This window comes from Neovison vison, chromosome 6 (genome assembly GCF_020171115.1).
Source record: "Neovison vison isolate M4711 chromosome 6, ASM_NN_V1, whole genome shotgun sequence".
Lineage (NCBI taxonomy): Eukaryota > Metazoa > Chordata > Mammalia > Carnivora > Mustelidae > Neogale > Neogale vison.
Window position 1 is genome coordinate 154,327,424 of NC_058096.1, and position 16,494 is coordinate 154,343,917.

General features: G+C 34.5%; 1 protein-coding gene across 1 annotated transcript in view; it reads left to right on the forward strand.

Annotated features, from left to right (window-relative positions):
• Positions 1-16,494, forward strand: part of STT3B (STT3 oligosaccharyltransferase complex catalytic subunit B) — a 96,392-nt gene that overhangs the window by 44,114 nt on the left and 35,784 nt on the right. The window contains exon 3 of the mRNA XM_044252617.1: positions 267-554. Coding sequence (XP_044108552.1) covers positions 267-554 — 288 coding nt within the window. The remainder of the gene's footprint in view (positions 1-266; positions 555-16,494) is intronic.

The following is a 16,494-nucleotide window of genomic DNA, read 5'->3' on the forward strand; positions in this document are numbered from 1 at the left end:
TTTTTAATCATGCATTCTGTCTGATCTTCTTTTATTTAAATATCTATTGCTCCGTATATGAGCTTTTCCTTTGTATCCAATATAAAAGAAGGTTTAATTTTGTAGTTTAGGAGTGTGGTGAAGAAGGCAAACTGTTTTGAGACCTTATCCTCAAACTTTTTACTGTAAAAAAAAAAAAAAAAGTGAAAAAAATAAAAGAACTCATGTTAGTGTTTTGAGCTACCTTATTTTATATGTAATTAAATTTTCCATTTTTATCTTCCTAGGTTTACCCAGGGTTGATGATAACAGCTGGCCTTATCCATTGGATTTTAAATACATTGAACATAACTGTTCATATAAGAGATGTATGTGTGTTCCTTGCACCGACTTTTAGCGGCCTTACATCTATATCTACTTTCCTGCTTACCAGAGAACTTTGGAACCAAGGAGCAGGACTTTTAGCTGCTTGTTTTATTGCTATTGTACCAGGTTACATTTCTCGGTCAGTAGCTGGCTCCTTTGATAATGAAGGCATTGCTATTTTTGCACTTCAGTTCACATACTACTTGTGGGTAAGTTACAATGTTTTACTTCCATTTAATATTTGTGAACTTTGTATGGAGATGCTGTAGGTTGTACATATTTTTCCTTTATCAATTATAGTTCCCATACAGGGATCTGTTACTGTTCATAGTAAACTTAATAATGAATAACATTATAAAATGTCATGTACTGCTCCTGTGCGCACTCTCCCTCTCCCTGCTGCCCATGTGTATATGATCCATTTACAACAATTCTGTTATACCTGTTTCATAGATGATGATAATGTATCCTGACTTTATATGCCATAACTCCATAAATGAGGCTATCAAAAAGCCACCTAGCGATTTTGTTTGTTTCTTTTTGAGTGGGGAAAAGGGTCAAAAATACTTAGGAAAGTTGAAATGTGATTTAATGGCTTGGGATTTTGAGTTCTGTTGCAAAACTAGCATAACATTTTGTTATTTCTTCCCAATCTATATACCTTTTATTGTCTTTTTGCATTATTAGCTAGTGCTTCCAGCATGATGTTCAAAAGGAATGGTGAGAGGGGACATCCTTGCTTTGTTCTTGATCTTAGTAGGAATGCTTTGAGCCTCTCAACATTCAGTATGATGTTAGCTGTAGATTTTTGGTAAATATTTATCAACTTGAGAAAGCTCCACTCTATTATTAGCTTGTTGATTTTATCAGGAGTGGATGGATTGTGTCAAGTTTTTTTCTGTATTTATTGGTAATCCCCCCCCTTTTTTTTGATGTGATACATTAATTTTCAGATGTTAAACCAGCTTTTCATACCAGAGATAAATCTCACTTGGTCATGACATAATTTTTATAATACATTGCTGGATTTGATTTGCTTTTATTTTGTTGAGGATTTTTACATTTATGTTCATAATATATATTGGTCTGTAGTTTTCTTACAATGCCTTTGCCTGGTTTTGATATTAGGGTAATACTGGTCTCATAGAATGAATTAGGAAAGTATTCACTTCTATTTTCTGAAAGATTATAGAGAATTGGTATAATTTCTTCCTTAAATGTTTGGTAGAATTCACCAGTGAACCCATCTTGGCCTGGTGCTTTCTGTTTTGGAAGGTTATTATTAATTATGGGGTAAATTTATTTAATAGATACAGGTTTGTTTAGATTGTCTCGTTGTCTGAGTTTTGGAAGATTTCGTCTTAAAAGGATTTGGTCCATTTCATTTAGGTTATCAAATTTGTGGACATAAGGTTGTTCCTAGTATTGCCTTATTATCCTTTTAGTAAACTGCCCATGGGATCTGTAGTAATATTACTTCTTTCATTTCTAATAGTAATTTATGTCCTCTTTTCTTTGTCTAGAGTCTAATTAATTTTGTTGATCTTCCAAAGAACCAGTTTTTCTTTTCATCGATTTATCTCTATTATTTTCAGTTTTATTGATTTTCTTTGTAATTCTTTTTTCTTCTACTTCTCTTAGATTTAAATTATACCTTTTTTTTTTTCTTCTAGTTTCCTGAGGTAGAAACTTAGGTTACTAATTTAGATCCTTCTTTTTTAATATATGCATTCAGTGCTATAAATTTCCCTATAAGCACTACTTTTTCTGTATGGCACAAATTTTAATAAATTGTGTTTTTATTTTTATTTTTATTTAGGTAATGTTTTTAATTTTTTCTTGGGAATTAATCTTTGACCTGTGTGTTACTTAGAAGTATGTTGTTTAATCCCAGTTTTTAGTTATCTTTCTGTTACTAATTTTTTGGTTTGATTCCTTTGTGGGCTAAGAATGCACATCATTTGACTTCAATTCTTTAAATTTGTTCAGATGTATTTTATGGCCCAGAATGTGGTTTATTTTGATGAATGTTCCATGTATGTGGCCTTAAGAAGAATGTATTATTTTCCTGGTTCTGGATGAAGTAGTTTATAGATCCAGGATACCTAGTTTTTTGATGATTTTGAGTTCACCTACTGATTATCTAGCTGCTGCTTCTGTCTGTTTCTGAGAGAGAGGTTTTGAAGTCTCCAAAGATAGTGGATTCATCTATTTCTCCTTGCATTTCTATCAATTTTTTCCTTGCTTAATTTGATGCTCTGTTGTTAGGTGTATAGACTTTAAGGGTTGTTATTTCTTCTTGGAGAAATTAATCCCTTTGTCATTATGTATAATTATGTAATGCCTTTCTTATCCCTGATAACTTTACTTGCTTTGAAGTCTGATCTGAAATTAATATAGCTTCTCCTGCTTTCTTTCAATTAGTGTTAGCATGGTATATTTTTTTTTTGCCATCTATTCATTTTTAATCTATATGTTTCTTTATGTTTAAACTAGGTTTCTTGCAGACAACAAAAATTTGGGTCTTGTTTTTTGATCCATCCTGTCAATTTGTTTTTTAATGGGTATATTTAGACTATTGGCATGCAAAGTGATTATTGATATTGTTGGATTAATATTTATACTATATGTCTTCCTGTTTTCTTTTTGTTACCCTGCTCTTTGTTTCTTTTTTTGCCCTTCACTCTTTCTGTGCCTCTTATGGTTTTAAGTGAACATTTTATAGGATTCTATTTTCTCTCCTTTCTTAGCGTGTCAGTTTTTGTTTTGTTTTTTACTGTTTTAGTGGTTGTCCTAGAGTTTGCAGCATACATTTACAACTATTCCAAGTCACCTTTCAAAGAACACTATACCACTTCACAGGTAGTGTGAGTACTTTATAATAACAAAATAATCCTAATTCCTCCGTTTTATTCCCCGTATCATTGCTGTCATTCATTTCATGCATATGTAATCATATATATGTAAGGTTATACTCATTAGCATGCATAATAGAATACGTAGTTGGTATTATTTTTAAAAAACTTATGTGTTAGATCAATTAAGAATAAGAAATAGTTGTGTTTTTTCAAGCTTTTATTAGAGAGAGAGAGAGAGATAGCATGAGCAGTGGGGAGAGGCAGAGGGAGAAGAAGCAGACTCCCCACTGAGCAGGGAGGCAGATGAGGGGCTCCATCTCAGGGTCCTGGGATCAGGATGAAGGCAGATGCATTAACCAGCTGAGCCAGCACCCGGACACCCTGAAGTAGTTTTTATTTTTTACTTATTCCATCTTCAGTGCTCTTCCTTTCTTTATGCAGATCTCAGTTTTCTGATCTGTGTTATTTTCTTCTAAGAACTTTTAATGTTTATTGCAAGGCAGGCTACAGTCAACAAATTCTCTCAGTTTTTGTCTGTCTGTAAAAGTCCTTATTTCTCCTTAAATTTTGAAGGATAATTTCACAGGGTACAGAATTCTGGGTTGGTGTTTTTCTCTCTCAGTACTTTAAATATCTGATTCTGTTCTATTCTTGCTCGCTTGGTTTGTTTCTGACTAGGTGTCATGTAATTTTTGTCCCTCTAGGTAAGGTGTCTTTCTTCTGGCTTTTTTCAGAATTTTTTAAAATTTTCTGTAGTTTGACAGAGATGTGCCTGGTACAGGGTAGTTGGATTTTTGGCCTTTTTTCTTTAGTGCTTAAGTTTCCTGGATCTCTGGTTTGGTGTCTGACATTAGTTTGGGGAATTCTCTCTCATTATTGTTTCAAATACTCTATTCATTCTTTCTTTTCCTGATGTACTAGGTAAAAGGAATTGTGATGAATAAGAGTTAAGGGGTATGGAAAGGGAAAGCATTCTGTACTTGTATGATTAGGTCTGAGTCTTTTAGTAAGCAGGATTGTGAACTTTGTAAGTGTGTTGCCCTCCTCCCCTCTGCTTTACTTAAGTAGATAGGGTTGGCTGGAGCTGACTGGAGTTGGATATTTCCCCTCCCCCACATAAGTTCTCCAAGGACCGGCCTTGTTAAGAACAGAATGTTCAGATGTATTTCAAAATGGTTCCTTTCCCTTCCTTGTACTGGAAAGGGGATTTGTTTCTTATATTTACTTGAAGAACCTGATGGAGTTCCTGGAGGCAAACCCCACAGAATTTTGGGGGCCTTTGTACAAATGGGTTCACTCTGAACTTTTTAAGTTTCCACACTGAGCTTCCAGCCTTTCCTCAGACAGTTCAGGTTTTCCTATGTGCTGTGTCTCCCACTGTTTCCCATATCAGTTCCATTGATGTGACACTGTGTTTCCATGTATATCTCTAATCTTGAGGGCAGCAATTTGTCCTTTTTCATTTTCTCACAAATCCAGGAAGAGTTGTTGATTTTTCAGTCTGTTCAGGTTTTTACTTTCTGTTAGGATAGAATGATTCCTTATATTTGGAACCAGAAACCAGAAGTATGTTGCCAACTTACCTAAACTTAATGTTCTTTTTAACACTTAAAAGAATGTTACTTAGTACTGGCTTCAACTTAAAGCTTGCATTTGTTTTTTATTTTATGTGTAGCCTCTGCTCATACTCTTTCAGTGTTGAAAACGGCCAAAAATTTTACATGTGAATACTTTTTTATGTGTTAAGTATATTTTTAGGTATCTAGGTGAATGGAAACATTATTTTTCTCTTTAATAATTACATCTTTTAAAATTACTTAGCTTTTAGAAATGTTTACTTTGGAAATTTCAGGGGAGAATGTTTTAGTCAACAATGTAGATGGTTGCTTGATTTCGAATTTCAGAAGAAAACACCCATGGAGATGAATATGATGACAAGCAGTAGGATGCTGCTAATGCTGCTATATTCATCCAAAACTGTTTAAAAACATAGTCTTAATTTTGTGCATAAGAGGAAAAAACACTAAATTTGGAACATCTGTTTGAGGCCTTTTAACATATAATCTTTAAAATTTTCAAAGTATATATGAATGTTGATAGATCTTTATAATATAATGCCAAGTGGAAAAATAAGTTGAGGTGCAGTATGTACAGTATGATATCTTTATTTAAATTTTAAACAGTACAAATCATACCATATGTTGTGAGTAAAAATATAGCATATATATCCATCATGTACATCAACTTCATGGTAGTGGTTGTTCTCAATATAGTGTAAGTGATTTTTGAGGAAGGAGTTTTAAGGGATGTTCAACTATGTTAAAATTTTTAATAAAATCATCCGAAGCAAATAAGTATTCTCATTTAGAAGTCTGTTCTTTATACTTCTATATACTTGAAACAGTTTATAATTTAAAAAATAATATATCCTGGAGTGCCTGGGTGGCATAATTGGTTAAGCTTCTGACTCTTGGTTTTGGCTCAGGTGGTGATCTTTAGGATGTGGGATTGACCCCTGCATCAGGCTCTGCACTCATTGTGAGTGAAGAAAGAGTCAGCTTAAGAATCTCTCTCCCTCTCCCTCTACCCCTACCCTCACCACGTGCACCCTCTCTCTCAAATAAATACATTAATCTTAAAAAAAAAATAATATATCCTATTTGTTAGAAATTTGGAAACAGAAAAATAATGTACAGAAACCATCACCCAGATATTATTACCATTTGCATTTTATCACTTCTTTAATTTCTTTATATTTTTAAGAAACACAGAAGTGAAAAGAAAAACACAGAAGTGGTATTGTCTGTATAGTTTTATATTTTATTTTTTAATTTTTTGGAGAGAGCATGTGCAAGCAGAGGTTGGGAGGGGCAGAGGGAGAGAGAATCTTGAGCAGGTTCCACACCCAGTGCAGAGCCTGACCTGGGACTTGATCTCACTACCGAACCTGAAATTATGACTTGAGTCGAAATCCAGAGTCAGTCGCTCAACCAACTGAGCCACCCAGGTGCCATTGTATTTCTTATTTTTTTGCTTTTTGTTGTTTTTTAACATATCATGAGTCTGAACCATAGCAAGCGTGCCTTATCTGGTATCTTAATTACCTTTCAAAATTTTAAGAATTTAACTTTTGAAAATTGAGACAAAACTCCTTAAACAAAAAAAAATCACTATTTCATCCATTTTAAAGTAACTTATAGTTAGTGTTTTTTCATATCTTCTACTTATTTACAGAATATTTTATCACCCTGGAAGAAACTCTGTATTTTCCCAATTCCCCCTTCCCTCCATCAATTTAATTTCTGCCCCTATAAACTTAACCAGTTCTAGATTTTTCATATAAGTAAAACCCACATAAAATATATGACCTTTTATGTATGGCTTCCATTCACTCAGCATTATCATTCATGTTGTTCACATGTATCAATAATTCATTCCTTTTAATGGCTGAATGATGCATTTTATTTTATTTTTAGCCATCGGTTGTTGGGACAGTTGAGTTGTTCTCACATATTGGTTATTATGAATAATGGTGCTAACAATATTGTGTACAAGTTTTTGTGTGGATGTATGTTTTCTCTTTAGTACATATCGAAGAGTAGAATTGTTTGGTTCACATGGTAACTCTGTGTAACTTTTTGAGAAACCTGAAGACTGTTTCCCTCAGTGGTTGTACCATGTGCATAGCATTCCTACCAACAATTTAGGAAGGTTATAATTTCTCTAAATCCTTGCCAATACTTTTTTCTGTGTTTGTGTGTTTTTAATATATCCCCTATTGGTATGAGGTCGTAACTCTTGTTTTTATTATGGTAAAATACACATAAAATTTAACCGCTTATAAGTACCTTAAATACATTCACCACTTTTACTATCCATCTCTGTAACTTTTCACCTTAGGAAACTTGGAACTATAATCCAATAAACAGTAACTCCCCATTCTTCCCACCCCTGTCCCGGACAATCACCATTCTACTTTTGGTCTCTTTCGTTTTGATTACCCTGAGTATCTCATATAAGTGGAATCATACAGTTTTTGTCTTTTTGTCATTGGCTTATTTCACTTAGCGTAATATCATGTCTTCAGGGTTCATACATGTTGTAAGCATATATCAGAATTTCCTTCCTTTTTAATGCAGAATAACATTCCACTTTGTTTAGATACCACATTTTGTTTATCCATTCATCAGTTGATGGACACATCAACTTTTATATCTTAACAATTGTGAATGACGTTGCTATGAACATAGGTGTACAGATATCTGTGAGATATTGTTTGCATTTCTTTGCAGTACCTACCCAGAAGTTCAATGCCAGATCATGTGATAATGCTGTTTTCTATTTTTTTAAGAACTACCTTTCTGTTCTCCATAGCCACTGTATCAATTTACATTCCCATCAGCAGTACACCAGGGTTCCAGTTTTTCTCACATCCTTATCAACACCTGTTATTTTCTTTTTCTAATTCCTTTTTTTTTTTTTAATAGTAGCTATCTTAATGGGTATGAGATAGTATCTCATTGTAGTTTTGGTTTGCACTTTCCTGGTACCTAATGATGTTGAGCATCTTTGCTTGTGGTTATTTGTATATCTGGAGAAATGTTTTTTCAAGTCCTTTGCCCATTTTTTAATCAGATTTTTCTTGTTGCTGTTGATCAGTTTTAGGAGTTCTCTATATATTCTCAATATGAATCCATTATTAGATACATCACTTCTGAATATTTTCTCTCATTCCATGAGTTGCCTTATTATATTGTCTTGACAGTTTATAATTTTCCATGAAGTCCAATTTGTGTGTCTTGTCTTTTGCTGCTTTGCTTTTGGTGTCTTATCTGAGAAATCATTGCCAATTTAATGTGATGAAGCTTTTTGCCCTGTGTTTTCTTATAGGAGTTTTAGGTCTTACATTTAGATCTTTTTGAGTCAATCTTATATATAGTGTTAGGTAAGGGTTCAACTTCATTATTTTGCACAGATGTCCAGCTTTCCCAGCACCATTTATTGAAGATTATCCTTTCCCCATTGAATGGTCTTGGCACCCTGGTTGAAAATCAGGAAGTATGTTTTCTCTAGCTTGAACTTTTTCAAGATATTTTTGGTTATTAGGGGTCTTTTGAGATGCTGTATGAATTATGGAATGGGTTTTTTACTTCTGCAAAAAACATCATTGGGATTTTGAATCTGAGTACATCAACTTTGTAGATCACTTTGAGCAGTATTGTTATCTTAATTCTTTCAATTCATGAATGAACATGGGATGTTTCCATTTATGTCTTTAATTTTGTATAGCAGTGTTGTAGAGTTTTCATTGTTAGAAGTCTTATTGTTAATTTGTAAGTATTTTATTCTTGATGCTATTGAAATTGAATTTTTTCAGTAATTTCCTTTTCAGAATGTTCATTGTTGGTGTAGAAATACAACTGCTATTTGTATATTGACTTTGTATCCTGCTTACTTAGCCAAATTCATTTATCGGGTCTGACTGCTTGTGTATGTGTGTAATCTAAGCTTTTCTACATATAAAATCATATTATGCGCAAATAGGAATCATTTTACTTCTTTCTAATTTGGATGCCTTTTCTTTTCTTGTCTGACTGCTCTGACTAAAACTTCAAGTACAGTTGACCCTTGAACAACACAGGTTTGAATTGTGCGGATTCACTTATGTGGATTTTTTTTTTTTCCAAGAGATACAGTACAGCATATAAATGTATTTTCCTTGTGATTTTTAAAATACTTTCTTTGGCTTTATTGTAAGAATACATTGTAAAAACATGTAACATATTAAAGTATGTGTCAATCAGCTGACTTATGTTCGGGGTAAGGTTCCAGTCCATGGTAGGCTATAGTAGTTAAGATTTTTAGGATCAAAAGTTGTATGCAAATTTGCAACTGTGTGGGGATCAGTGCCCCTAACCCCCCTGCATTGTTCAAGGGCCAACTGTACTATGTTGACTAAAAGTGCAAAAGTGGGCCTTGTCCTCCTGATCTTTCAGGAAAAACTTCAGCCTTTCACCATTATGTTTGCTGTGGACTTTTCCATAAATGGCTTTTATGTTATATGTTGTATATTAACAAAATGTTATTAAGTGTGTATTAACACATTTTGTATATTGATATTTTTAAAAATATTTTTAAAGATTTAGAGCACGTGTGCACATGTGCTTGTTGGGGGACGGGCAGAGGGAGAGAAACTTCAGGAAGACTCCCCACTGAGCACAGAGTCCAGTGTGGCCCAGTCCCACCACCCATAATATCATGAGATCAGTTGCTCTAAGCCATCTGGGTGGACTAAGCCACCCAGATGCCCCTTAAAATATTTTTTTATATATATTTCTCAGTTGGACCAAGGTATTCTTCTGGTACATGCCTTAGGAAGGTTTCAAAGTACAGTATTCCTCAAGTCTTTGCATGTTTAAACGTGTTTTTCTATACTCATACTTGACATCCTTGCTGCTGAATTTGGTTTTTAGTATTCTGTTGAGGATTTTTGCATCAGTGTTCATAGGTGATAACTGGTCAGTAGTTTTACTTATAGTGTTTTTCTTTGGCCATTGACATTTAAAGTGCTTCCTGATAAAGAAAGATCTTATTTCTATCATTTTGCTATTTATTTTTTACATGCCTAGTAGCATCTCTGTCCCTAATTACTGTCTTTTGTGTTGATTTTTTTTTTTTTTTGGTAGTGAAATGTTTAAATGTCTTTTTCATTTCCTTTTGGTATATATTATATTGCTGTTTTCGTTGTGGTTACCATGGGAATTACATTTATCATTCTAATATTATAATACTCTTATTTCAATTTATACTAGCTTGTCTTCAGTAGCACATAAAAAATCTCCTTACAACTCTCTTCCTACCCCTTTTGTCACAAAATTAGATTTTTATACATTGTGTGTGCAAAGACATAAACTAAGAATTCTTTTAGTTGTATTAGTCTCCTAAAGTATGTAGAAAACTAAATTTGGAATTACAAATCAAAGTTAACACTTTTATACACTAACAATTTTTGGACATTTAGGGTCCTTTGTATTTCCATATGAATTTTGCATCGGGTTCTCCATTACAGCATTCTTTTTAAGTGGCATAATTTTGTTTTATTAATTCAACAGATAACTTTTGTAGAACAGTGTGGAACCAGTGCTGTTTTATATGTTGATTATACAGAGTTAAATGAAGTTGATGAGCTGGTAGGGGCAATTATGAGTATCCTATTGCTTTTAAGAATGATAGTGTGAGGGACACCTGGGTGGCTCATTGGGTTAAGCCACTGCCTTCGGTTCAGGTCATGATTCCAGGGTCCTGGGAGCCTGCTTCCCTCTCTATCTCTCCCTGCTTGTGTGCTCTCTATCTCTCTTTCTCTTTGACAAACAAACAAACAAATAAATAAATAAAATCTTAAAGAGAAAACAAGAATGATAATGTGACAGAATGATAAAGCATACTCACTAAGGACTAAATTATTTTGCGAGGTTTTCCTTTGTTCTGTTTTTTCAAGAAACATATTTAAAATAGGTTTAAAGTAGAAGCAGCTCCAGTATTTGAAATGAGTTGGTTAGGAGTTCTTACATAAGAACTCATTTTCTGACTTGGGGCAAATTGTTTGACACTTTACCCTCATTCACTTTTCTTACAAATAAAATATAAAAAATGTTTTAGTTACAGAGTTTATTAATTACATTTATGTCAAATTTGATCTTTACCAATTGAAAGTAAACAGAATAACAGCTCTGACTACTGTGAGAAGTTTTTTGATAGCCAAATGACATGAAGTTGAAAACATTTTATGTCTAATCTCTAAAATGTAAATGTAAGTTGTCTACTCATTCCTCATTTGGTATGTTTTTTTTAAAACTGCTTAATGTCTCTTACAAGTTTTGTCTTCAGAATTTTTTAAATGAAGTACTCTGTTTTCAAAGCACCATTTCCAAACTTTTTTTTTTTTAAGATTTTATTTGTTTATTTGACAGAGCGAGATCACAAGCAGGCAGAGAGGCAGGCAGAGAGAGAGAGAGGAGGAAGCAGGCTCCCTGCTGAGCAGAGAGCCCCATGCGGGACTCGATCCCAGGACCCTGAGATCATGACCTGAGCCGAAGACAGCGGCTTAACCCACTGAGCCACCCAGGCGCCCTCCAAACATTTTTTAATATGCTTTTAGATTCGTGTCCTATAGTTTCTAAACTTTTTTTTTTTTGGTCAGGATCAAGTACTTAAGAGTAGAGTCTTTGGAGCCAAACTGCCATGGTCTGGTTTCCTCTTTCCTGGATTTCAGTTCTTATCACTAGGAGTTATTTAAACCACCCCTATGTCTATTAAATCAGCTATAAAATGGAAGTAATAATAGTATCTACGTTATATGGTTTAAATGAGTTAATGTGTAAAGCATTATAGGAACATGGTAATTGTTGAGTACATTTGTTTTTACCTCTGTGTTAGCACTCACCAACAACAGAGCTGATGCAGATGAAATAGTACTGGGAACAGTACCTACTGTTGCCTCCTATAGAATTTTTTTTTTTTTTTAATGGTTTTATCCTCTGCCTTTGTAGTCAGTCCTCTCCTTAACCCATATTTCTTGCAACCGCAGATCTGATTTCTATCTTCATATTTTTGGGAGTTTGTTTTCCATAATGCCGAATTGTAGAAACATGCAGTAAAAGGTGGTTCTTTACGTATGGCTTACTTCACTTAGCATAAGACTTTTGAGAGTCATCCATGTTTTTGCATGTGTTAGTAGTTTGTTGCTTTTTATTGCTAAGTAGTATGGGTGTACTATATGGTTATACTGTTGCTTATTTTTCCCAATTTTTGGCATTTATGATGTAGTAGTTATAAGTATTTGCATACAGTTCTGCATATAAGCATATATTAGTATTCCTTTTGGACTGATGCCTAGGTGTGTGGGGGGTTGCTGGTTTGTAATATAAGTACATGTTTAATTTTATAAACAGCTGCCAAAACAGTTTTCCAGAGTGGCCGTGTTATTTTTCATTCCTTCCACCAAAGTATGAGGCATTGCATTTACTCTGCTTTTACCAGCATGTGATATGTTCAGATTTTTAAATTTCAGACATTCAAGTAGGCATGTAGTGGTATCTCAGGGTTTTAATTTGCTTTTCTCCAGTGAGTAACATTGAGCATCTTTTCATGTGCTTATTTCGCATTCTGATTTTTCTTTGAAATGTCTCTTGAGACCTTTTGCCTGTGTTTTGCTTGGGTTGTTTTTTTTTATTATTGAGTTTTAAGAGTTCTTTATATATTTTGGAAACAAGTTTTCTATCAGATGTATGTTTTGTAAACATTTGTTCCCAGTCTGTAGCTTGTCATTTAATTTTTTTTAACAATATCTTTCTAAGAACAGAAATTTTCTTGCCTCATTATACTGGTTGGAACCTCTAACAGTGCTCAGTAGAAGCAGTGAGAATTTTTTTATCCTTTCCTTCCTGATTTTAAAGGGAAAGCATTCAGACTTTAACCATTAAGTATGATGTTGTTTTTTATAGATGTCCTTTACCATAGTTTAAGGAAGTTTTCTTATATTTTCAATTTGAGACTATTTATCATGAATGGGTGTTAGATTTTGTCAGTAGCTTTTTTTGTATCTGTTGAGATGATCATATGGTTTTGTCCCTAATTATATTAATTCAATGTTTCTCTTCTTTGATACTGTTGACATTTGGGGACAGGCAGTTATTTCTTATTTTGCCGAGTGTTTAGTGTATCCCTTACATCCACACACTAGATGCCAGGAGTACTTTCTCCTTAGTCCACAATTGGGAACCACTGTGGTGATTTTTTGTTTTGTTTTGTTTTTTCCAGATGTTAAAACAGCCTTGAATTCATGGAATCAATTCCACTTGTTCATGATACACAATTCTTTTTTTTTTTAATTGCTAGTTTTGTGTTGTTCATATTTTGTTAAGAATTTTTTTTTTCATCTATTTCCATGAGGGATTATTAACATGTAGTTTTCTTTTCTTGTGATGTCTTTGTCTAGCTTTGGTTTTTTGGGTTTATTTACTTTTTTAAAAAAATTTATTTACTTGAGAGAAAGCTTGCACAAGAGCACAAGCATGGGGAGGGGCAGAAGGAGAGGGAGAAATGGAGTTCAGTTCTGGGAGCTTGATCCCAGGACCCTGGGATCATGACCTGAGGTCAAGGCAGATGCTTAACTGACTGAGCTATCAAGGCTCCCCTGTCTGGCTTTGATCTCAGGGTTATACTGGACTCTAAAAATAGTTAGGGAAGTGTTTCCTTCTTCTCTGTTTTCTGAAAGTATCTTTATAGGATTGGTATTGTGTCTTCCATAACTGTTGATAATTTTCACCCAGTGAAATCATCTGAACCTGGGAAGATTTTTAATTACTAATTCATTTTTTATTTACATAATTCTGTGCTGATTTTGTTTCTTTATGAATAATTTGGTAAAATATTTCTTTTTTGAAAGTTTTCATTTCATGTATATGACCTGATTCGTTGGTGTAAATTATTCATCATATTCCTTTATAATTCTTTGAACTTCTGTACAGTCTATAGTGATGTTACCGCTCTTATTCCTAGTATTGGTCATTTGTATCTTTTTTCTTGGTCAGTTTAGTTAAAAGTTTATTCACCTTCTGGTTTTGTTTCTTTTTCTCTGTATTTGCTTTCTATTTCATTGAATTCTTGACTTTTATTATTCTATTTTGTATTTGGTTTGCTCCTTTATAGCTTCTTAGTGTTGAAGTCAAGTTGTTTTAGCTATGTTTTTCTTTTCTTTTTTTTTTTTTTTAAAGATTTTATTTATTTATTTGACAGAGAGATCACAAGAAGGCAGAGAGGCAGGCAGAGAGAGAGAGAGAGAGGAGGAAGCAGGCTCCCTGCTGAGCAGAGAGCCCCATGCGGGACTCAATCCCAGGACCCTGAGATCATGACCTGAGCCGAAGGCAGCGGCTTAACCCACTGAGCCACCCAGGCTCCCTAGCTATGTTTTTCTAATATGAAATTTAAATTATGCTTTTCATCATTGCTTTAGCTATACTCCATATATTTCGGTGTGTTCTCATTGTCATGTAGTTAAGATATCTTTCTAATTCTTGATTCTTTGACCCACGGGTTCTTTAGAAACATGTTTTTTAGTTTCCTAATATTTGGGAATTTCCCAAGCATTTTTTCCTCCTGATTTCTAGTTCCATTGTTGAAGAATTCTAATTCAGGAGTTTTAATATTAACATGTCAAAGACTGAGTTAAAAAAAAAAAAAAAAAAAAAACCTATCCAAACCTACCATCTCTTGGCCTTCCTCTTCCCCACTGATGGGTTGTAGTGCTGCAAAGTAGAAAACTAGGAGTTCTCAACTTCTTTTTCTCTACTACTCTCTAATTCTAGTAGTTCATCAAAACATGTTCATTTGGCTTTGAGCATAGCTACTCCTTTATGTTTGCTTTCCTACCACTGTAAATTTGAACTTCAACACTCAGTCATATATACCATCCTCCCAACTTGTATTTCTGTTACCAACAGGTAATACAACAGGTTATAAATACAACAGGTTATAAGGACCTTATGCCACTCAGTGTCTATACCTACCATGTGGTCTCAGTCATATTGTGCTTTGACTTTAGTTCTTGCTTTTGTGTCTTACCTCTCCAGTTGGGTCATGACTTGAGTTATAATTTGTGTGTCCAGCATAGCCTTGCAGAGTTTTGTGTGTATTAGTAAATAACAGCAGAATATGTTTGATTCCTTTTCTCATTCTCTCTCAGCCTACACAGTTGGTTTTAGGGTTTGAGGTAATTTTAGGATATGAACTATACTTAGTATATTTTATAAGTATTTTTTGGTAACAGATTGTAGCAGAACTGGGCCCAGTCAGTCACAGTAGATCACATAAGGAGAGTTTTAGGAAAAGAAGTATTAACTATGATAGAAGAGTAATACAGAAGGAAATGCTATATGATATGCTAGGGCTGAGGGAAGGTAGTCAAGGAAGGACAAACTTAGGATTCAGGTTTCATTAGGGAGAGTGTGGTTTCGCCCACCAGGCCCAGAGAAGTTTGATGATTAGCCCAGCCTAGAGCTGCTTTGGAGCTGCATGACAGGTGACTGGCTACCCTCTGGAGTGAGGCAGGCGTGGGGATTTGGTAACCTGTAGCATCGTGTACAGTGGAAGCTTGGAAGTTTGGGTACCAGCAGGGGCAAGAAGCTTTTAGACTGTGTTGTATAGGGCTTTTGGTTAACGTGTCAAGAGGACTGCAGAAAAGTTATTACTAGACCAAGGCTGCAGAGTCCTAAGGATCGTGTTCTGCTACATGGCCAGGGTCAGCACTACAAGATGTTCTCACACCCATACCACCAACACCAGCCTACACCTGAAATTATTGGAGAGCCTCTGCTACAGTGTTCCTTCAGCACCCTCTACCAAGAAACCTTAACATCATACTCACTTTGAAGGAGAAATACTTAGAAAGCATTCTGTTTTATCATAGAATATGTATTGAAGCATGCATTTGGAGCTAAGATGCAATAAAATAACTGACACATAAATATAAAGCACTGAATGGTCATTTGCAGGTTTTCTCTGCCAACATTTGTCTTCTCTACCTTCAATTCACTGAGTAGCCTTTTTTTCTCAGTCGCAAGGTAGAATCATTTTTTTTTCTTCTTTATTGATCTACCTGCCATAGCCTTCTTGCCCCCGTTCTTGGGATTCCATTTTATTTCTGGAGCATCTCATCCTCTGAGAACACTATTTCTTCTAGTCTCCTCACTTAGAATTTGGCTTTTTTGGGACACCTGGGTGGCTCAGGTCATGATCTCAGGGTCCTGGGATCATCAAGCCCTGCGTCCTCAGGCTCCTTGCTCCCTCTGCCTACCACCTACACCCCCCTGCCATGTTTGTTTTCTCTCTCCCTCAAATAAATAAAATCCTTAAAAAAATAAAAGAATTAGGCCTTTCTGAACATTCTTTTCATTCCCATTTCCCTGGTAGCTGTTTTCCTTTCTAAAAATCATCTTTGGTCTCTCTAATTTGTCTCTTGGTCTCTGATTTTGGCATTAGCACTTGGTTCCATCTCACTTCTCCACTCTCTAGAGATTGGCTATTATAGGAATAATTTCTAATCATCCCTGGAAATTTTTTTCACTTTTAAAATGTCAGTATTTTAATATACTACCTTCCCTATTCACATTTTAGCATAGATGAAACTAGTTTCAGTGGGGGAAGGGGGATGTTTTTTGTCACACATATACTACGATGTTGAATTCAAAGCAATCTTTCATTACTCTAATAGAAGTCAGCCTGATAATATATC